This window comes from Saccharomyces mikatae (assembly GCF_947241705.1).
Source record: "Saccharomyces mikatae IFO 1815 strain IFO1815 genome assembly, chromosome: 8".
NCBI lineage: Eukaryota > Fungi > Ascomycota > Saccharomycetes > Saccharomycetales > Saccharomycetaceae > Saccharomyces > Saccharomyces mikatae.
This window is the reverse complement of record NC_079263.1, coordinates 447,170-469,702: the sequence shown is the minus strand read 5'-3', so window position 1 is coordinate 469,702 and position 22,533 is coordinate 447,170. Positions and strand designations below refer to the sequence as shown.

The window sequence follows — 22,533 nt, the reverse complement described above, 5'->3', positions numbered from 1 at the left end:
GAATCATCAATAGACAATCAATAATTTATACAAGTTTAAGGAGGTTTTATAACTTGATACGTCTTTTTTGCGAATGCGTTTGACTTGTAGATTCTTTTAACTACATTGACTGGTTCTCATTGCATGCAGTAAAGGTAAAAGGACGCATAATGCCGGAGATTTATGGACCTCAGCCGTTGAAGCCACTTAATACGGTGATGAGACATGGGTTTGAAGAGCAATACCAAAGCGACCAGCTTTTACAGTCACTCGCAAATGATTTCATTTTTTATTTTGATGACAAACGACACAGAACTAATGGGAATCCAATTCCTGAAGAACATAAACAACGGGATATAAACGGTTATTACCAGCCTATTACGGATTGGAAAATTATGAAAGATCGACAAAAGACAGTAAGTGCTGCCCTTTTATTGTGTTTGAATTTAGGTGTTGATCCACCTGATGTAATGAAAACACATCCTTGTGCTAGGGTTGAAGCATGGGTAGATCCATTGAATTTTCAGGACTCTAAGAAGGCCATAGAACAAATTGGTAAGAACTTGCAAGCACAATACGAGACTCTGTCATTGAGGACACGCTACAAGCAAAGCTTAGATCCTTGTGTGGAAGATGTCAAACGGTTTTGTAACTCATTGAGAAGAACTTCTAAGGAAGACAGGATTCTTTTCCACTACAATGGACACGGGGTACCTAAACCTACCAAATCAGGTGAAATTTGGGTTTTCAATAGAGGATATACTCAATACATTCCAGTTTCTTTGTATGACTTACAGACCTGGCTAGGTGCGCCATGCATTTTTGTCTATGATTGCAATAGTGCTGAGAATATATTGATCAATTTTCAAAAATTTGTACAAAAGAGAATTAAAGATGATGAAGAGGGAAACCATGATGTTGCTGCACCATCGCCAACTTCAGCTTACCTAGATTGTTTTCAATTGGCTTCTTGTACATCAGATGAACTTTTACTAATGAGTCCCGAACTACCCGCAGATTTATTTAGTTGTTGTCTGACCTGTCCCATAGAGATAAGTATTCGTATCTTTCTCATGCAGTCACCCTTAAAAGATTCGAAGTATAAGATTTTCTTCGAAAATGCTACATCAAATCAACCCTTTGGTGATGGTAAGAATTCCTTTAAGCCCAAGATACCTAATGTTAATATCCCGGGTTTGTTGTCAGATAGAAGAACGCCACTGGGAGAGTTGAATTGGATATTTACAGCTATAACCGATACCATTGCATGGACATCTCTCCCTCGACCACTTTTCAAGAAATTGTTTCGACACGATTTAATGATAGCTGCACTTTTCAGAAATTTTCTATTGGCCAAAAGAATAATGCCTTGGTACAACTGCCATCCTGTGTCTGATCCAAAATTACCAGACAGTATAACTACACACCCAATGTGGAAATCTTGGGATTTGGCCATGGATGAAGTGTTAACTAAAATAGTTATTGACCTGAAAAATGCCCCCCCAGCAACTGCGTTGGAAAGTCAAATGATCTTGCAACAACAGGAAACTCTACAGAATAATGGTAATTCTAAATCAAACGTGCAAGATACGAAGGCCGGAAGTATTCAAACACAATCGAGATTTGCCGTGGCGAATTTAAGTACAATGTCTTTGGTTAATAATCCTGCCCTTCAATCGAGAAAATCGATTTCTTTTCAAAGCACACAACAACAACTACAACAACAATTGCAACAACAGCAATTCACCGGATTTTTTGAACAAAATTTGACGGCTTTTGAGCTGTGGTTAAAATATGCTTCGAATATCAGACATCCACCTGAGCAGCTCCCAATCGTTTTACAGGTTCTTCTTTCACAAGTACATCGTATACGTGCGTTAGTTCTTCTATCCAGATTTTTAGACCTAGGACCCTGGGCAGTCTACCTGTCACTTTCAATTGGTATCTTCCCTTACGTTTTGAAATTACTACAAAGCCCAGCACCAGAGTTAAAGCCTATTCTAGTTTTTATTTGGGCCCGTATCATGTCAATAGATTATAAAAATACCCAAAGTGAATTGATAAAGGAAAAGGGCTACATGTATTTTGTAACAGTATTGGTACCTGATTGGGGAGTTAACGGAGCTTCAACCGCAAACGGTCCAGCTGTGATGAATGGTGGGAATCAACTGACTATGACTGCCTCGCAGAACATCAATGGTCCATCATCAAGATATCATGAACGCCAGCAGAACAACAGGGCATCCAACCTAGGTCATAATAATCTTTCATTCTATCATTCTAATGATACCACCGATGAACAAAAGGCTATGGCTGTCTTTGTTTTAGCATCATTCGTTAGAAATTTTCCTTTGGGCCAAAAGAATTGTTTCAGTTTGGAATTAGTCAACAAGTTGTGTTTTTATATAGAAAATTCGGAGATACCTTTATTAAGGCAGTGGTGTGTTATTTTACTTGGACTTTTGTTTGCTGATAACCCCCTGAACAGATTTGTATGTATGAACACTGGAGCTATTGAAATATTATTAAAAACTTTGAAAGACCCTGTTCCTGAAGTTAGAACTGCTTCCATATTTGCATTAAAACACTTCATATCTGGATTTCAAGATTCAGAGGTAATTTTGAGGTTGCAACAGGAATTTGAGGAACAGTATCAACAATTGCACTCACAATTGCAACATCTCCAAAATCAAGCACACCTCCAGCAGCAGCAGTCTCAACAGCAACAGCAACATCTTGAGCAGCAGCAGATGAAAATTGAGAAGCAGATTCGTCATTGTCAAGTTATGCAAAGTCAATTAGAAGTTACTGATTTGAGAAAATTAAAGCGGCAAGAAATTGGTAACTTGATCTCAATCCTACCTTTAATTAACGATGGTTCGCCACTCGTCAGGAAGGAACTAGTCATATATTTTTCTCAGATTGTGAATCGATACTCCAATTTTTTTATTGTAGTTGTATTCAACGATATGTTGGAGGAAATAAAACTACTTGAGAAAAACGATGTCAATACTCGAAGTGCTTCAGACAAGTATTCAGTCAGTCATGGTTCTATTTTCTACACTGTTTGGAAATCTCTTTTGATTCTAGCAGAAGATTCCTTTTTAGAGAATAAAGAATTATCTAAGCAGGTTGTTGATTATATTTTGCTTGAGTTAAGCGTTCATAAGGAATTGGGAGGCCCATTTGCGATTATGGAAAGATTTTTGCTAAAAAGAAGTTCCAAAGCTAACCAAACCGGTAAATTCGGATTTAATTCTTCTCAAGTACAATTTGTAAAAAGTTCATTGAGATCATTTTCGCCCAACGGGAGAGTTGATAATAACGCACTCAAGAAAGAGCAGTACCATCATGACCTCAAGACCTCTCACCCAATACAGGTATCCCTGACTAAATTTTTCCAGAATCTTGGTTTTAGTGAAGTCAATGGTGATCGTGATACTCAGTCGTCAGGCGCTTCCATGAAATCCCATACGTCGAAAAAGGGTCCTTCAGCCTTGTATTTAATGAATGATAATAATAGTCTTTATCCAACAGCTGGTACTCCAAGGTTTCATAAGTATACTGGGCCCTTGAAAATGCCATTAAATAGTACCTTCTTAGACTATTCACGCGAATATTTTCAAGAACCACAAATGAAGAAACAAGAAGCAGATGAACCTGGTAGTGTTGAATATAACGCCAGACTATGGAGGCGTAACAGAAATGAAACGATTATCCAAGAAACACAGGGAGAGAAAAAATTATCAATATATGGAAATTGGTCTAAAAGATTAATTAGTTTAAACAATAAAACTCAGCCAAAATTGATGAAGTTTAGTCAGTTTGAAGATCAACTTATTACAGCAGATGATAGAAGTACCATTACAGTATTTGATTGGGAAAGAGGGAAAGTATTGTCAAAATTCTCTAACGGTACTCCTTTTGGCACGAAAGTTACTGACTTGAAACTTATCAACGAGGATGACTCTGCTCTTTTATTAACAGGTTCATCTGATGGTATTATCAAAATATATAGAAACTATCAAGATATTGACACATTCGAAATTGTATCAGCATGGAGAGGTTTGACTGATATGCTATTAACACCTAGATCCACAGGTTTATTGACTGAGTGGTTGCAGATAAGAGGTTCATTATTGACCACCGGTGATGTGAAAGTTATCCGAGTTTGGGATGCACATACAGAAACAGTTGAAGTGGACATTCCAGCAAAAACATCTTCTCTAATTACGTCATTGACAGCTGATCAGCTAGCAGGTAATATTTTCGTAGCAGGGTTCGCAGATGGTTCCCTAAGAGTGTATGACCGCCGTCTGGATCCGAGAGATTCCATGATACGTCGCTGGAGAGCTGGAAATGAGAGACAGGGCGTTTGGATCAACAATGTTCATTTACAAAGGGGCGGTTATAGAGAACTGGTTAGTGGAGCCACTAACGGCGTGGTTGAGCTATGGGATATAAGGTCGGAAGATCCGGTCGAATCATTTGTTGATCAAAATGTAACGTCTCAATATGGTTCGCAACAAAAACCAACTACAATGACGTGCATGCAAGTACATGAACACGCTCCAATAATTGCGACAGGTACTAAACAAATTAAAATATGGACAACCTCGGGAGATCTCCTGAACTCTTTCAAAAATTCACATAACAATGGAGTGACGAGTACGTTAGCGGCCACTGGTATTCCAAAATCTTTATCCTACTCTTCGACTTCCGATGCATTTTTATCTTCAATGGCTTTTCATCCTCATAGAATGATGATTGCGGCTACCAACTCTCACGATTCCGTTGTGAATATCTACAAGTGTGAAGACGAACGGATCGATTATTTTTGAGATATCTCACCTCTTCCTTTTTTTTAATTTAACTACAAAATGGATTTACATAATATTTTATATAATAAAAGTTGGCTAGAAGTGGCCCGGTTGTAACCCTAAAAGTCCAGCTGTAACTACTGAAAACAAAACTCTGCAAGGAAAATTACTATTTCTCTACTATTCTCAAAATTATGTTAGTTGATAAAAACACAATACAAAAGTAATAAATTCCGTTCCAATAGTGTAGCGGCTATCACGTTGCCTTCACACGGCAAAGGTCCCGAGTTCGATCCTCGGTTGGAACATAAGAATAAAATTTTTTTGTTCCCCACACCCAAGTTATTGACAACTTCAAATTAATTTTCTACTGTGCCCAACATTGTTGAAATGGTGACACATTATCCTTTGTAACTAATCAATTAGTGAACATAATCACACATAATACATCATTGTTGTTTCAGAATGGAAAACAATATGTGACTACATGACAATGTGGGCGTGGTAAAGTTAAAGATCTGTTAGTTACTATATTAAATTGACATTTACATATAAAAGGAAATGAGTCGTTACATTGAAACTATAGTAAATTATTCTGAACATGTCTAATATGACCAATCAGCGTGTGTTTTATACATCTCTCTTATATCATTTAAGAAAGAACAACTCATTTTTAAATATTACAACTTACTAAACCACTAATTATCAACATATATGGTATAAGAGAAACAGTATTTCCATAATTATTACTATAGCCTAGCTACTAATTATCAACAAATATTTATTTTTCTCCTTCTAAGTTTTCTTACTTGCTTACAAACCATTCGTCTCCAGTGTCGCATTTTTTTCTTCTTGTGATAATGCGACAGCAATTCTAACCGACACAGTCATTTTCTAAAAAAGTACCACAAACAACAAAACAAGATAGAAAACAAAAAAATTGACTTATGATTAATAAAATGATCAAGCATTTCTCATTGATCTTAACGATTTTCCTCCTTGATATTTCATACATCAGTGTAAGAGTTTTAAATATTTTACAAAAGTGAAGACTATATCAAGATGAATCAAGATTACGCACAGCTTTCTATTCCGGAACTGAAGGAGACAAAAACCTCAAAGCTGAATAAAATTAACAACTTTCGAAGCTCTCCGATTGCTAAAATAGTTAATAAGATACCAACTGACTACGGTAAAATGCATAATACAACAATTCCTGAGTTTAATCCAGTGTTGAGAAAACGACAACATGAACAGTGGCCTGTATACGAAAGACCAGGACGAGTCCCTGATAGTATGTCTCCACAGCTTTCTTCCATTAATTATTTGCCAAGTTTGTATCCCCAGGGTACACTTCCGGTACCAAACCCTTATTTATCATACTTTAGTCGCCTTGAGAAAGTCAACTATCAAGACGTCAAATTCAGTAACTGGAGTATTTTGCATAACTCAAATAATGGATTTGACATTCCAACATATTTCAGTCCACGCACAACCCAGAATATGCCATGTTCCGAAAAAGTTGAGAACTGGCTCGAAAGATTACCAATTTTTGTGGGGTTTGATGGCTATTTATTTACAAACTGTTTTGATTATGAATACAAGTTAGATTGGGAAGAAACCGAATTCACATTCGAAAAAACATCCTGTATGGAGACCGATTATTCTAAAGCATTAACTGATACTGAAATTATATATATTCAAGAGAAAAAAATAGAAGCTTTAATAAGAAACCAATACTTGAAGGAATATGAATTTTCTCAAAAAGATTTTGAATTTTGAAGACTTCTCTAATACTACTTTAAAAATTTGTGTAGAATTAAAATAAAGTAATACGTATTCTTTTTAATTACTGTATAAAATATTTGATGAATATTAAAAAAGAGTATGAATATGACATGTACAACAATAAGTACTTGGTTCACTATTCCTCAAATTGGGCTTTTCCAGACGTTTTCATCCAAATTCTGCTTGGCATCGTTTAATGCCGCAGCAAGAATCTTACTTTCTTCATTCGCAGACTCCGGTTTAATCTGAGCCTTTTTAATGGAGAGATTTCTCAAACTGGTAGCATTGATATTTATATTTCTTTTCGCACTTCTTAAAATTACGGAGTCACTGGCTTCTAGGTTTTCCTTTTTTCCCTCAGACTGTGATGCTTGTTGGGTGTTTTCAGCTGGGGAGTTGATGTCTTTTGTTTCTTTTTCTCTTCCTCCTTGGACGAAAAGCTCAACTAATTGATCTGGCTCAACTTCTTTGGCAGATAAAAATTTATTTGAAGTAATAGGATTACCGTCGAGTGAATTATAATCTGAGAGAACCTCGTTCCAAACATTTTCAGGCATATCAGTAAGGTCTGGTTGTGAAGTTTGCACTTCTTCCTCAAGTGGTGCTACCCCAAAACTCAATTTCCCATACAAGTGATTCATTAATGAATCATTAAATCCCGCTACTCCTGTTCTCATATTGACAAACTTTTGAATATCATTTGTTGGATCAGGATTAGTTTTGGCCCAAAATTTATCGAATCTTCTTTTCCTAATTCTTTCCAATTCCTCTGAAAATCCGAGGGTGTCAATAGTTTGTAAAGTTGACAAGGATTCTTGTAAGTATTTTCTTGAAATACCCTTCATGTCTGAACAGTTTTCGTAGTACTCAAATGCTAAGTTCATGAATAGTTGTCTTGTCGTTATTGATATTGCCTGTTTATAGTGCCGCTTTACAACGTCAAAAGACTTTTGTGATGATATAACCTTTTCCCTCAAAACCTCCGTATCTTCATGCTTTTCACCTTTATGCTCCCTTGATTTTGCGTATTTTTTCAAGTCATTTTTCAATATGTTTCCCTCATTGATCAATTGGGTTTCTCTCATGCAAATATACTCGAAATTATTCGATATTTCTCTCAAGCAATCTGACACATTTTGCTCAAACAGGATATCCTCCTCAAAAATCTTTTCAATTTCATGTATCAATGAGATTGTATCAGGATCTTCGAAGTTTGAGCTTTGTAACCACATCAGGATGTCTTTCAAAAATTTTTCTTCTGTCTTCCACACTTCTTTTTTTTTAGCAGAAATACAGTCAATTCTTCTCTTCACCGTTTGTAAGGTCACAGTTCTTAATGATAAACTACTGGGAAACGTTGATGTTATGTTACCAAATTTTGTGGAAGAATTCAAATAGGGATCATCGTATTTGTTAGAAACGAAAAGGTCCTTCAACATTGGTATTTCTTGTGCAGGTTTTTGCCTATAAGGTGACTTTGGAGATTCAGTCTTTTGTTTGAAATTTACATTTGGTTGAAAGTCAGCATTCTCATCATTATTTCCAGTCAGAAAAGTTTTAACGCTACTTTGGAACGGACCAGATTCATCTTCGCTGGGTAGAAAAAAATTATTTGTAATATCGTGACCCTCTGGATTATCATTATTGTTGAAAGCTGTCATTCCTGTTTGTGGATAGAAAACCTTTTTGAATACTTTAGGAACATCCTCTTCCTCTTGGCCATCATTGTTTTTCCCAGTCTGTAACCACCTGCGCATTCTTTCTCTAAATTTGGTCGGCTTTTTCTGCTTCGACTGCTTTGGGAGGGTTGAGGCAATTTTCTGGGATGGATCATCTTCATATGTACCAGAGCTTCTCATAGTTGCTAGCATTAGTCTCTATTTCACTGAGGTTAATAGGCGTTGTAGAAAATTTTCAGCGTTTTTCTTTACTTACAGGTTTTTTGATTTTGTGTCGCCATCCAGCAGATCTTTGTCTGCGCTTCCCTGCGTATCTACAAAAAAATGGAAAAATTCTGAGATGTTTGTTTAAAAATTTAAACACTTCGGAAAATGCATAACTTCATATACTATTTATAATTGCGTATGGATTTATTTATTATTATAATGATTATTGCTATAATGATAATTTTATTTTCATTAGATTTTTGTGGTTTATGATCGGGTTGTATATTCTTTTTAAGCTTGGTATGTAGAAGAAGAAACATTACCACCGTGACCAGTCCAGTTGATATGGATGTCCTTGTCTACTGGCAAGTTGTCAGAGGCACATTCTGGCAAAACTCTGAAGGTGTGAGCACCGAAGTAATCACGTTGAGCTTGTAGTAAGTTGGCTGGCAATCTTTCAGATCTGTATCCATCGTAGAATGTCAAAGCGGTGGAGAAGGCAGGTGTTGGAATACCGTAGGTAGTAGCCAATGCAATGGACTTTCTCCAACCAGATTGAGCCTTGGTAACAGCATCAGCGAAGAACTTGTTGAACAACAAGTTTTCTAAGTCTGGTTCTTGTCTGTAAGCCTTTGTGATTTCGGCTAAGAAGACTGATCTAATGATACAACCACCTCTCCACATCAAAGCAATAGCAGGGTTGTTTAGTTTCCAACCATAAGTAGCAGCGGCTTCACGGATCAACATGAAACCTTGAGCGTAGGAAATAATCTTGGAAGCATACAAGGCTTGTTCCAAGTCATCGACAAATTGTTGTCTGTCCTTGACGATGTCCTTTGGAACTTCTGGGCCTGGTAAGACCTTGGAAGCTCTAATTCTCTCGTTCTTCAATGCAGATAGACAACGAGCAAACACGGCTTCACCGATCAAAGTGACTGGAATACCTAAATCCAAGGCGTTGATGGCAGTCCACTTACCAGTACCCTTTTGACCGGCAGTATCCATGATCTTTTCAACTAATGGCTTACCATCGACATCGTCGAACTTCAAGATATCTCTGGTAATTTCGACCAAGAAGGAGTCCAAGACACCCTTGTTCCATTTGGCAAAGACTTCGCTAATTTCTTTATCGGTAAATCCACCCAATCTTTTCATGATATCGTATGCTTCACAAATCAATTGCATATCACCATATTCAATACCGTTGTGAACCATCTTGACGTAGTGACCAGCACCTGCTGGGCCAACCCATTCACAACATGGCTCACCGTCAGATTTAGCAGAGATGGATTGGAAGATGTTCTTAATATGTGGCCAAGCTTCTTCGGAACCACCTGGCATCAAAGATGGACCGTAACGGGCACCTTCTTCACCACCGGAAACACCAGAACCGACGAAAAGAATACCCTGCTTCTTCAATTCTTCGTAACGTCTATTAGAGTCTGGGAAATGAGAGTTACCACCATCAATGATAATGTCACCCTTTTCCAAAAGTGGGACAATTTGGTTGATCAAAGCGTCGACTGGAGCACCAGCCTTAACCAAAAGCATGACCTTTCTAGGTCTTTTCAACTTAGAGATGAAGTCTTCAATGGAGGTGGCACCAATGATAGACTTTCCCTTAGCTTCGTTGGCCAAGAAATGGTCAACCTTGGACTGTGTTCTGTTGTAGGCACAGACGGTGAAACCGTGGTCAGCAGCGTTCAAGATCAAATTTTGACCCATGACGGCCAAACCAATTAAACCGAAATCAGCAGACATGTTATTTTTAGTTTTTGTATAAAAAGTGGTCTTGTTTGTGATGGCAACAATACAAGTGTATGTGTATTAGGCTACTTGACCTCTTATGTAATAAAGGACCCTTCAAAAAAAAAAAGAAAGCTTGCTAAAAGGAAACAAGCTCTGGAACAATATTACACATTTCTAATGAATATTAGACCCATTTATATAATACACACTCCAGACATACCAAGCCCGAAGCGCAGGACCGCGTGGACCGCCAGGACAAAGCACCGCGTAACACCGAGGCACCGTAATGTAACACCGACGACCACAATGGGTAGAAAGCAGCAGCCTCGAGGCAGGAGGGAAGAACAAAGAGGCGACAAGTGATTTACATAGTTGCTATGTAGAATGCATGGTATTATGTAGAGGGGCAGCCGTTGACATTGAAGGGTAAGAAGAGGCCGCTCTTACGTTTAGGTCTTTCTGGGGTTGTCGGAGTAGAGCTAGTCTTGAAGGGCCGTGGTATGAAAGGGCCATCCTTGTTGTTGAGCGGTGGGTTAGGAGTAGAGGTTGTAGGTATGGCTGTATCCTTTATAATTATCATCGGTGGGTCTGTAAGTGGCCCAGCTGTTGTCGTCGCGGTAGGGTCATTAGTAATTAGTTTTTGCAGATTTTTTGAGGTTTCTCGACTGATGAAAAAAGCATACAGTGCTGGTGATAAAATTTTGATGTCAGTAGGGTTCTGTAAGCCTGTCTTTCTAACAAAGTGGTGCGCCAATGGGATGTCTATGTCACTGTTATCTCTAAACAAAGTTCTCACCGTTTGTGGTGGAAGTGAGGGCTCGCTGTCGAGTCGTTGAAAATGGTATACTAATTCTTGTAGAAATTTTAAGGAACTTGTAGGTAATTGTTTACATAAGGAAATCAGCGGCCTCTTTGCCCTGGCCAAGTCATCATAATGGTTTGAGGGTATTAGGCTATCGGGTAGCTCCAATAGCCATAATTTAATGAGTCCGACAAAATCGTTAGTCACATAGGTGTGCGTATTTTCCAAAAACTGGGCAGTTACTAAGCAGTTCGTACTCTCGGTAGTTTTCGATACTTTGAATTTCTCCAAAAGATCTCTTTTTAAATTTGAGACCCTTATAAAATCAATGTCTCTGTGCCAACTTTGTGCAATTTTTCTAGCATTTGGTTCTTTTTCAACCTGCCGGAGTATGGCCTTTATCGTCTCTAAAATATCTGCATAAGCAGCGTCATTGTTTATATCACTACCACAGAAAAAATTCTCACTTTCAATGGATATTTCCTTGCAAAGATTGACTGGGTCACTTGTCTCCATGATATTCCACTTGCGAAACGGTATACCGTTATCCCTAAGAAAAAATCCTCTTATTTCTATGCCATCACTTTTTTGTGGCAACTGTTCTTCTTGCAAAGAATATACAGTTGATTCAGTAAATTCTTCACATTTTTGCTGAAAAATCTTGTTCGATATTAAAAGAGTTCTTTTTATTTCATCCTCCATTTTAGAATAATTCCTACAATATTCGTATATTGCTTTCTCTAATTGCACTTTGCTATATTCCAACTGGCAGAATTTAGAGAAAAAATCGTCTTGTAATATTTCTAATTGCCGCTTTAAGTCTTTCCATTCGTCGTCATTTATATCCGCACTTTCCGTTGCATCGCAATCATCACTGTCATGCAAGCTAACTTTGCGAATCCAATCAGATATGGACGTTCTAATGGATGATACATTTGCCCTTTCTTCATGTTCGATATCGGATTGTGTTAATTCACCATACGGTTTCTTACTCCTGGTTCTGGCACTATTATTCTTTTCTTGCTTGCTGAGTATTTCACTGCTCCAATAGTAATACTTTTCCTGGTCAAACTGGGGGCTTTTGCTAGAGTAAAAATTCAAGGAATACTCCTGTATTACACCTAGTAGAATAAATTCATTGCCTATTCTATCAATATTGAAAAGAGATATGACTAGTTTGGGATCTAACTTCTTCAATTCCTTAACTAAAGACTTGCCCTGAAAACTCTCATTTGGCAACCCTGGAACAGGAAACATGTTTTTCTCTGAGACAACAGTTTCCTTTAAATTTTGCAAAAATGACATAAATTGATTGTAATCATCAAATTTTAACCTTTCGTCCAAAGTGTAAGGAAACTCGCATATAAATTTAGACCTGATTGAAGACGCGTCATCCTTATCGTCATTGAAAGCAGGGGGACAATCTTCCATTTGGGTCTTAACTTTCTCCAACTTGAATATGTATTGAACTTTTTTCTTACACCCACTTAATGCTTGTTTTACTTTGACTAAATTCTTGGCATATACTGAATAATGGGACGATAAATCTTTCTCTGCCTCGCGAAGAAAGTTTTCATTCAAATTTCTGAGCTCTTGCAGTGGTGTTCTACAGTTTTTTTCAATATGCTCTGTGGATATTATATTGAACCGTCTATTTATTACTTCGAGCAGCCTTCTGTTCATTGAATTAGTTGCTCCTAATTTTTGCAGGCTGTTTAATGTTGGCTTCCAAAAATTGCCAACGAAATCGTCATAAAACTTCACATCTCTAATTAACAAATCATTTTGTCCCTTCATATGTTTTGTAAATAGTTTGATACCTGTAATATAATCTTTAGTCCAATATGTGTTTCTTAGTGAAAGTTTAACTAAATCCTGATCAACAGAGAGCTGGCCCGTTTTCAAATCATCATCAGGATAAATTCCTTCTATATGCTCTTCGACAGACATTACTAGTTACCATAAAAGAATTCACTTTGTTGTTGTCTTTTCCTTCCAAACGATGACGACACTTGATCAATTACAACACACAGTTATTTTTTTGTTTACTTAGTTGTTATAAAAATGTAAATGTCAACAAAAAAGAAAAATATGAAAATCAAGGAAATCAGCTTTCTCATGTTTGTTAACTAAGGTGACGTAGATCTGTACTTGTTCAGGTTCTTTCTCTCCTGTATAAAATAGTCTACATAGCATTACATGTTTTTTAATTTGAATATTCTGATAAAAAATGCTAACTACACATTGATAAGAGAAAAGCGATCTTAAACATCTAGTCTATCAAAATCAGGTTCTATCTCAAAACCAAATACGCGAGCTAGAGAATAGATGTACTTTCTTACCGAATTGATAACTACACGAGCCAAACCTACCGCTCTTTTGCGTAATTTTGGTTGGTTGTTTGTCATAATGTCGTCATTTTTCTTAGTCATATGTTGCTCACTAGTTGTTGGTAACACATAATCACCAGCAGACAAAGAAACAAATAAGGCGAATGGTATGAACCAAACGCATATACCAAAAAATGAGGCTACCTCAGCAAAACTAGCACGTCTGCGTGGTATATAATTTGGATCATATTTGAACTGTGGCGGAACTTCAGTATCATTAAAATATTTGAACCAGAAGTAGTGGTTCAAGACAACACATACGCAACTTAATAGAAAAGTTGGACTGGTTAAAGAAATATAGGGAAAACTTTTCAAGTTTTGATAGTATACTATGTAACATGCAATGGAAAAAAGGGTTAGTTTAAATGGGAAGCCATCAAGTAACATAAGTGATATTAACACCAATATTATACTATAAATTGCTCTTGTTAGAAATCGTCTTGTTGGTTCTGTGTGTTCTTCAACTAGTTCACTAATGTAGTATAAACCTGATGCAATTGAAAGAGTTAAAAAAAGAAACCCAAAAGCGGTCCCTGCATATGAAATCAGTTCTAACAGCATAATTTCTTCCGATATTCTAACTTGCTTACTTTTCCTTTTATCTTTGCAACCAACCATGTATCTGCCTTTTACTCTCACTACTCGATCATCAAGAAAAAACAATGAAGTAATAAATGATGGCGGGAAGAGAATAAGGAAAAAAAATTGCCACCTGCCAGAATTGAACTAGCGACCTTTGCATTACAAGTGCAACGCTCTACCACTAAGCTAAGGAGGCTAGAAAAAATTGCAAGTTTTTTTGGATTTTTACTCAGCATACTGAGATTATTACGCTTAGCAGCAGAACCCTAATATCGTCAGAAAAAAGGTAGAGGAGGAGTCATCTATCTGTTGAAATAAGTGATTACTACTATAAACTTATTCGTATAAATTGGAGTAGGAAAATTCTAATAATAGTTGTTGTAATATAAATCAACTATCATCTACTAACTAGTATTTACGTTACTAGTATATTATCAACATATAAAACGATGATAATAATGTTTATAGAATTGTGTAGAATTGCAGGTTCCTTTTTATGGATTCCTATATTCTCGAGGAGAACTTCTAGTATATTCTATATACCAAATAATATTGACTTTATCAACAATGGAATCCCAACAATCATCTCAAAATTCACCCATTTCTCATAGGTATGTAGATATACTAGACGTTCTCCTCGAGGATATAGGAATCCAATAATTGGAACTCGTAATTCTACATAATTCTGTATATGCTTTTAAGTCATTTTATATGTTGTCAGTCATTATCCTATTACATTATCAATCCTTGCATTCCAGCTTCCACTAATTTAGATGACTATTTCTCATCATTTGTGTCATCTTCTAACACCGTATATGATAATATACTAGTAACGTAAATACTAGTTAGTAGATGATAGTTGATTTTCATTCCAACAACCTAATATTATTGCCTTATAAAAAATGGAATCCCAATAATTACATCAAACTCCACAACAATCTCAAAAATATTAGTTAAGATGATACAAAGGGTAAAAAGGACATTCACCAGAAGATAGAGGGCTCGCGTCTATGCGGATTAACATTCAAAAAGTTCACATGAATAATGATTTAAAGTGAAGGCCTAGCCTACTCCCTTCTACAAAAATATAAATCTGACGCTGCCCAAGCAAAAAAAGTTCTGTTAATATTTCATTAAAGGTTATTTATCCCAATTATATATATTCATTAATTGTGTAAAGTGGAAGAAAAAGGGCAGTACCACAAACTGCGGCTAACACTATTAATTTTTGTCCCAGCCAAGTTTGAGAGCTTCTTCATATGTAGGGTAGTCAATATAGCCCTCAGCAGACATTTTGTAGAAAGTGTCCCTGTCATATTTGTTTAGTGGCAGTCCCTTTTCCAAACGGTCAACTAAATCTGGGTTGGAGATGAAGAATCTACCGTAACCAATCAATGTCCTAGGGTCTTTAACCTCCTCCCTGACGACCTCTGGGTGCAGAGCAAAGTTACCAGCTCTGATGATTGGGCCCTTCCAGATGGAATAAACGAAATCGTTGCTACCTCCATGGTATTCACCTTCACCTTCAGCTAAAAATGGGTTAGTGACACGAGGTTCGACCAGGTGGACAAAGGCTAAGCGTTTACCTGCTTTAGCTCTTCTTTCTAGTTCACCCAAGACGTAAGCAAATTGGGCGACGATACCAGTTTCAGCACCACCAGACATGCTGTTGAAAACACCATATGGTGATAATCTCAAACCAACTTTCTCGTGGCCAATAGCATCGACAATCGCATCAACTACTTCCAAAGTGAAACGGGCTCTGTTTTCGATGGATCCACCATACTCATCGGTCCTGTTATTGGAATGAGGATCTAAGAATTGGTTCAACAAGTAACCGTTGGCACTGTGAATTTCAACACCGTCGGCACCGGCAGCAATAGAATTCTTGGCAGCTTGGACGTATTCTTTGATGTATTGCTTGATTTCGTCCTTTGTTAGACTGTGCTGTGGGTTGTTAGCCTTTTTGGCCTTTTCCTCTTGTTCCGCACTCATATAGACATTGTCAGAAGCGGAATCGTAACGCAAACCATCTCTAGCAAGAGTGTCTGGGAAAGCAGCCCAACCTAGCACCCACAATTGGACCCAAGCGAACGACTTTCTATCATGAATAGCCTTAAAAATCTTGGTCCATTCCTTCATTTGCTCTTCGGACCAAATACCTGGAGCATTGTCGTAGCCACCGGATTGTGGAGAGATGAAAGTACCCTCAGTAACAATCAAGGTACCAGGTCTTTGAGCACGTTGAGCGTAGTATTCAACTGCCCAGTCTTTGTTTGGAACATTGCCTGGATGATGTGCTCTCATTCTGGTTAATGGTGGGATGACAGCACGATGCAAAAGTTCATTCTTTCCAATTTTGATTGGCTTAAATAGGTTGGTGTCACCCAAAGCTTGTGGCTTAAAGTCTTTAACAAATGGCATTTCCGATATTATATCGTCTGTATTCTATATAATGGCTCTTATCAGTGCTTACACTAATTTACCTAACGAAGCAAGATTTGGAAAACGTTCAAAGTAGAGATCTGCTCTTCCTTTTATATTCTGAAAAGCCACCACGAGAAAGCGACCACGATTCCTCGAGGAAAGCACGTTCCCACACTTTGCTAACTAATCAGGTACCCAAAAAAGAAACGCGCTGCTCAAACAATACGGAAAAAGAAAGGCGTTCAAACAATGGCGACGATTTCTTATTCAAAACGGAAGCTCTTACCGATTCTACTATGTTCTGCTTTACTAAGCGCACGAGACGGAAACACGCATGCCGCTTCCGTTCCGTGCAGCGTATCCATTCATTTAGTAATGATCATCCAAAGGTGAGTAAGAATCCCTAGAGTAGGAGCAGAGATTGGGTAAGGAGGATATTGAACTTTGAATTAAAGAAGTTTATTACGTAAGACTTCTCTATGCATCTGTCGCAAGTTTTGCTTTCTGCGAGATGTCCCATATTCTCACGCTGACTTGATTGTACTGTTTTAGGTGTCGTGGCCACGGCTGTGGCGGAGATAATCTCACCGACTTGTAATAAAATTGCGAGTTCCCATTATTATTGGGGCTATATTAAAAAACACCTATATTTCATAAATATACATATGTGAATAAGAAATTATGAAACAGTCACCCTGAGTGAACGTATGTCATACAAGTTTATCAACCCAGGAGACGTCGACATTATTTTCATCTAATATATCTTGGTAAGAATCGCTGGCGCCAAATAACTCTCTTGTTAGTTGGTCCATATTAGGAACTTTGCCATGACTCAAACTAATGTCGAGAATGGTGTTACTTATGTTTTGAAAAACGTCTGCGCACTTCATAGCGAAAATCCATCTTTCGCCGAAATGCCTTAGTATCTCAACACACTGCTGGATCTCGATTTTACTCTCAATAAGGTCAATGCTCCACTGACAAAGGCAGTATAAAATAGTGTTACAAATGGTTAATGTTCTAAAAAGGGTTATCCAATTTAAGGGCAACAGTCGCTTCTTGTACAACGTGTAAGTGTGTTTCCACGCTTGCAGGCAAAATTCGCCCAATGTAGACAATGAGTCAATAGGCGGTTTCGGTATCAATGCAGATGGTCTGTACAGTAAGATTTGCAATTGAGAGTACCTCATTGCCAACCAAATCTCTGAACTATGGAAGGATATTACATTTGTAGAAGAATTGTTTTCTCTTTCCACCTGGTCCATTTGAGAACTTTTCAGTCTCCTTCTTTCTGATTCCCGAGAGTAAATTTCGTCTAACTCCTTACGCAATCCATTTATGATCACCTGCTTTTGTTCTATGGTTAATTTTTGTCGCCCTGCACTTACAGAGTGAACTTGTTTATATATGCGACCACCCATTTTTCTTAACGATATCATCAACTTAGTCATCTCCAAATCGTCCCTTTCATCTACATACAGCGCCCTTGGGAGTGGTACGGTGATGTCTTCGTCGTCTATTCCAGAAATACGTCCCAGTGAAGTGCATACTAGCCTCTCAAAGCAGTAGGCACTCCAGAACACCCTATATCTTGCTTCTGCTTCTAAGGCAGACATACTCTTGAGTTTTTTCGCAGTCAATTCCCTATTTAGACCTAGTCCTATGGTCAATCTCATTATGATACCGCTGATCGTCCATGATGAGGAGCCCTTTGGCTCAAAGAAGGAATAAATACCCAACAATAACAGACATCGTACTGTTTCGATATCTTGTAATATTATAACGCTGCGAAATTTCTTCATGGCCAAAAATGCCAAATGCTCACTGAGACATTCTTCGTCCTGTGAAACCATACCAGCACGTTGTAAAGTTGTGCAACCAATGGCCATTATCATGTATACTTTGAAAACAAAGCTGTCAGGAAAGTTTTTATTGTCACAGAATGTTTCGAAGTCTGTAATCGTGGCTGCGTCATTTAGGAAAGCTATTTTATCAATCATGGGAAATAAACGATGATTGTGTTTAAAGTATGCAGCAATAAACCTGTCCAGTAAAGACCTATCGATTGATTTGAACGAACCATCCTCTCTGACCCATGATGTTGTTCTGCCACCTTTAAAACAACATGAAAGGGTTTCAAACTCAATAGAGGATGCATCAACTGGTACAGAATCGTATTTTCCACTAGGAACAGATTTATTTTCATAAGAGCTAAGATTGTTCTGTGTATTATTGTGGTTAATAGTGTTGCCGTTATCACTGTTGTCAGGATTGCGATTGTTGTTTTGTAGCGGTACAGAATGGGTATTTGCGGGTGTTGAACCGGTAATTAGCGGTGAAGGCGTGTTGTATCCTCCAAATGATGACGGATTATGTTGTACCGGAGCAGGCATCGATCGGGAAGGTATCATGGAATTTTCGTTAGAAGATAAATTCGAGGAAGGATTGGAACTATCATTCAATGACGTAAGCACCGAAATTAGCGATGACACACCTTCACTAGAATTCGGACTTGCTCCAATGACAAGATTTATAGGATCGGTGGGTTTTAGCTGTTTATTCTTATGCGCATCATCGTTTTCATAAGGTGAAAACCCCGGCGTTATAGCGCCATTTGTCGATAATGAACTAGAAGAGGTCATCATACTCTTATCACTCAAAGGGCTCTTTCCTGCTTTCTTATTCCTTTTTACTGGAACATATTCCCCTCGGAGCATGGCATCTGCCAACTCTTTCTTAGTGCGTCTTGGGGCTCTACCTGGATACGAACAATATGCTCCATTTTTATCACAATTCGCACATGTTGGTATTTGTTTACCACACTTCTTCTTTAATTTCCTACAACGTGCACACGAATACAATTCGGTAGCGCGTTGTGGCCTCCCGCCTTGTTGTGCAACATTAGCACCATTCATGTCCTTTTAGACCTTCCTGCTATTTTTCAGCCCTTTGCGTCCGGATAATATACCTGTTATACATACGTAGAGGAAATAACCGAATATTGCCAAGATCTTAAATGTCGGTGTTTTATTCAGGAAGCTTATTTTTTCTTTAATATTTCCGGTCGTCTTTTTTTCCGCGGTGCCGGCACTTGTCGCCCTATCCCATGCGGGTAATTGTGCCACGCAATAGAGGTGACACTTTTATGTCAAGTTAGCAAAGCAAGATATATTATGTGAAAGTAGGCAGATGATCTATTAGAAATTCCAGGAGATCTACTAGAAACCATCTTGGTGTATGAAATATAGTATATTACTAGTCTTCTTTTTGTTTCCTGTTAATATTGAGGTTTTTTTCTCGATCTACTATCTCAATAAGAATTTGCAAGAAACACATCAAAAGATTCGTCAAAGAGGTCCTCCTTTATCGACAGCGTTAAAAACCTTTTTTGTGTGCATACCTACGTAATTTTACGTATTTATTCAGACAAATGATTCAATGGTCCTAGTACGCGACATTTATTTTCCATGGAATGCTTACTGTTAATGGGGTCGAAAGCATCATACACTTTATCGCACGTACCATTTCATGTATACTGCATCATTTATATTTGTATAACCAGTAGTTATGGAAAGCTTCTAACATTATTTCATTCCTTCTTAAGTTAGTATGTCCCAACGCGGAAAACACGCGGCGAAGAAGCCACAGAACGTGAACGCATCCTCGAGAACTTATCCCATTTGAATATATTCCTTCGAGTCTTGCTCTCAGTTAACTACTGCTATTCTTTTTTACATCTGGAAACAAACCGCTATTCAGGGAATGGAGCCAAACGGATAAATCATAGTTCTGCAATTTCTATTAAGCAAGGTAGATCTGTATGGAACTTTGCATGATGACAACGCAAGATTGTGCAGAGTAATAGTTTTGAAAGCGCATGTTGCACGTGCATTTCGATTTGGTGATGTGAATTTGTTTCTGTCTGTTCCCGATTTTTTGATTATTGTTGCAGCAATGTTGGAAAAATGTACAGTATTGGTTCTCCTGTTCTTTTTCCTCTAGAAAGATTGTGGTAAGGTTACAAATATGGATACGCCTGCTGGTAGATGATAGAATGATGACAAGGTACAAGTCAGATTGTTTTATAGCTAATCTTGAAATCCGGAAACTGTAAGGTGCGACAACAACAAGGCCTATGTCACTCTTTGAAACCTTCCTAAAATGAACAAAACTCCATTGGGTGCCAGTTACGTGCAAAAAAAAGTTTCGTTGGGTATAAGCAGTGCTTCAGGGAAAATATTTAAGATGAAAGGATAATAATCTTCTACTTTGAGTTTTGGTGGTATATGTGATCGGTTGGTGTATTGTTTCTATTAAATGAAGATGGATGCTGCATGCTGTTTGGCGCAAAAGTCATTTGGTATTGCGTGTGAGATGGGGGGTTGATACGAGGTGCTGGTAGAATATACATTCCATCCAAGTCTTTGTTGCCTATAGAGGGGGCTATGGTTGCATTATGAGGTTGAGCGGGATTAGAATTAGTGGGTAGTTTTTGTTGTCGGTAATCATGCATTAATATTGAATGCACCGGGGGTACCATATTTGATGGGATAGGAGCGTTGAGATTATTGGACTCAAGGCCTGATCTTGAGTAATATAAATTGATATTTTGGTATGGTCTTGCGTTTATTTCATTAGGCAAGTATACCATTGGAGGTGTTACACTCCGTCCTCCATGTGGCGATGAAATAGGTTGTTGTGGGAGTGTATTGTAAGTGTTACAGAAAATCACAGGTTGTGAAACCGTGCGCTTCAATCCAGGTTCGTAGCTAGGATTGTATATGCCTATTGGTTGTGGTTGATGCTGTACGTATGGGAAAGGTAATTGATTCTGTTGTTCTATTGGTAAGATATATTGCGGCTGTTGTGTATGCATGTTCCCAGAAATATTATGGAGAGTTTTCAAAGGTATTTGAACGTTACTCTCATTATTGAAGGACGCCCTATTTGGAATATTTCCTGGAGAACTAGTATCTTTGTTTGAGTGGTGACTATAGCTCGAAGAAGGTGACAACGAACTACTCATTCTAGAGTTATGAGCTTTCGCTCTGTCTCTTTCATTGTTCCTAGAGGGGTTTGATCTGCCATTTCCCACAGCTACTTTTTGCAAAGCATCTGAGAGTTCTTGTGAGGGACAGAATTTCTGGAAGAAAGGATTTTCTGAAGGTCTCTTCAAACTTCCTTGATCAATGTCCTTTTCCGCATAGTAAGCGATAAGGTGAAATGTCTCCAGTTTATTAGTTTCAGTGGGATCTATGTTGAACTTCAAAGAAAACGTCTTTTTGAGCAGGCCAGTATAAAAATATTCTCTATGTGCCCTCTTGAAAATATTATAGTCAAGGATGTTATGCAATGATGGATCCTGAAAGGAAACAAGTCTATTATACTCTCTATATACGAGAAATTTGCCTGAAATTCTAGAAGGAGACCAAGAAAAACCATCGGTCCATCTTTTGATTCCAGATTTCTCTTCATTAAAAACAAAAATGTTTCCTGAACTGACTAATCCAGCCTTTTCTGCTTCATATGGCCTTCGTTCGATACATTTCAGATCTCCGTTGAGTACACCCTGGAAAATAAGGGCCAAGTCTTCCTCGTCGTCGATATACCCAAAACAAGTGGGGCTGATATTCATTATTCTTGTACTTAATTATGGGTTCTTTTTTTTATCTATTGTTTGACTAATTATCTTAACCTTCGGTTGCCTTATTCCCGCTTTATTTTGTTTATTTTGTTGGGGAAGGTCTTACAAGAATGTATGTATTAAATACAAATCATATAAATAAACAGGAAATTATACATAATCGTTCTCCGACAGTAAATTCGATTTAATTACCCGCCCACTAGGTATAATAAGGAAGGAACAAACAGGCGTTGATTATGAAGATCTATTAGCTGTAATTACTTTTTTTTTTTTTGACGTACCTTCAGTTCCTTTAGGTATGCTTATGTGTAATCATTCTTTTTTTTCCTAGGTCATCTTCTTTCACTCCTCTTTCGTCTCGAAATTTGAATAATATACGACCGAAAAAAAGATAGTCTAGTTAAAAGCTGGCAGAATAATTAAAGTTCCCGAACAAGACTAAAAATTGTTCATAATTTATTCCTTT

At 37.7% G+C, this 22,533-nt stretch overlaps 9 protein-coding genes and 2 non-coding genes across 11 annotated transcripts; 3 read left to right on the top strand and 8 right to left on the bottom strand.

Annotated features, from left to right (window-relative positions):
• Positions 1-149: 149 nt before the first annotated feature.
• KOG1 (ubiquitin-binding TORC1 subunit KOG1) lies at positions 150-4,820 on the top strand (the record flags this gene model as incomplete). The annotated part of the gene is made up of 1 exon (XM_056223044.1): positions 150-4,820. One exon carries the CDS (start codon positions 150-152, stop codon positions 4,818-4,820), a length of 4,671 nt encoding a protein of 1,556 aa, XP_056082674.1.
• Positions 4,821-5,034: 214 nt separating this feature from the next.
• Smki_8.trna11V lies at positions 5,035-5,107 on the top strand. Its single transcript has one exon. It is a non-coding gene; the product is annotated as a tRNA-Val (tRNA).
• A 754-nt stretch (positions 5,108-5,861) lies between these two features.
• On the top strand, positions 5,862-6,581 carry PFS1 (Pfs1p; the record flags this gene model as incomplete). The annotated part of the gene is made up of 1 exon (XM_056223043.1): positions 5,862-6,581. The coding sequence occupies one exon, from the start codon at positions 5,862-5,864 to the stop codon at positions 6,579-6,581; it is 720 nt and encodes a 239-aa protein (XP_056082673.1).
• Positions 6,582-6,730: 149 nt separating this feature from the next.
• Positions 6,731-8,446, bottom strand: SSP1 (Ssp1p; the record flags this gene model as incomplete). Its single annotated transcript, XM_056223041.1, has 1 exon — positions 6,731-8,446. The coding sequence occupies one exon, from the start codon at positions 8,444-8,446 to the stop codon at positions 6,731-6,733; it is 1,716 nt and encodes a 571-aa protein (XP_056082672.1).
• A 318-nt stretch (positions 8,447-8,764) lies between these two features.
• Positions 8,765-10,234, bottom strand: GND1 (phosphogluconate dehydrogenase (decarboxylating) GND1; the record flags this gene model as incomplete). Its single annotated transcript, XM_056223040.1, has 1 exon — positions 8,765-10,234. The coding sequence occupies one exon, from the start codon at positions 10,232-10,234 to the stop codon at positions 8,765-8,767; it is 1,470 nt and encodes a 489-aa protein (XP_056082671.1).
• Positions 10,235-10,616: 382 nt separating this feature from the next.
• Positions 10,617-12,974, bottom strand: RGD3 (Rgd3p; the record flags this gene model as incomplete). The annotated part of the gene is made up of 1 exon (XM_056223039.1): positions 10,617-12,974. One exon carries the CDS (start codon positions 12,972-12,974, stop codon positions 10,617-10,619), a length of 2,358 nt encoding a protein of 785 aa, XP_056082670.1.
• Positions 12,975-13,288: 314 nt separating this feature from the next.
• SVP26 (Svp26p) lies at positions 13,289-13,975 on the bottom strand (the record flags this gene model as incomplete). The annotated part of the gene is made up of 1 exon (XM_056223038.1): positions 13,289-13,975. The coding sequence occupies one exon, from the start codon at positions 13,973-13,975 to the stop codon at positions 13,289-13,291; it is 687 nt and encodes a 228-aa protein (XP_056082669.1).
• Positions 13,976-14,120: 145 nt separating this feature from the next.
• On the bottom strand, positions 14,121-14,192 carry Smki_8.trna10T. Its single transcript has one exon. It is a non-coding gene; the product is annotated as a tRNA-Thr (tRNA).
• A 1,025-nt stretch (positions 14,193-15,217) lies between these two features.
• On the bottom strand, positions 15,218-16,420 carry OYE2 (NADPH dehydrogenase; the record flags this gene model as incomplete). The annotated part of the gene is made up of 1 exon (XM_056223037.1): positions 15,218-16,420. The coding sequence occupies one exon, from the start codon at positions 16,418-16,420 to the stop codon at positions 15,218-15,220; it is 1,203 nt and encodes a 400-aa protein (XP_056082668.1).
• Positions 16,421-17,133: 713 nt separating this feature from the next.
• On the bottom strand, positions 17,134-19,338 carry STB5 (Stb5p; the record flags this gene model as incomplete). Its single annotated transcript, XM_056223036.1, has 1 exon — positions 17,134-19,338. The coding sequence occupies one exon, from the start codon at positions 19,336-19,338 to the stop codon at positions 17,134-17,136; it is 2,205 nt and encodes a 734-aa protein (XP_056082667.1).
• A 1,349-nt stretch (positions 19,339-20,687) lies between these two features.
• ROF1 (Rof1p) lies at positions 20,688-22,058 on the bottom strand (the record flags this gene model as incomplete). The annotated part of the gene is made up of 1 exon (XM_056223035.1): positions 20,688-22,058. One exon carries the CDS (start codon positions 22,056-22,058, stop codon positions 20,688-20,690), a length of 1,371 nt encoding a protein of 456 aa, XP_056082666.1.
• Between the last annotated feature and the right edge of the window lie 475 nt (positions 22,059-22,533).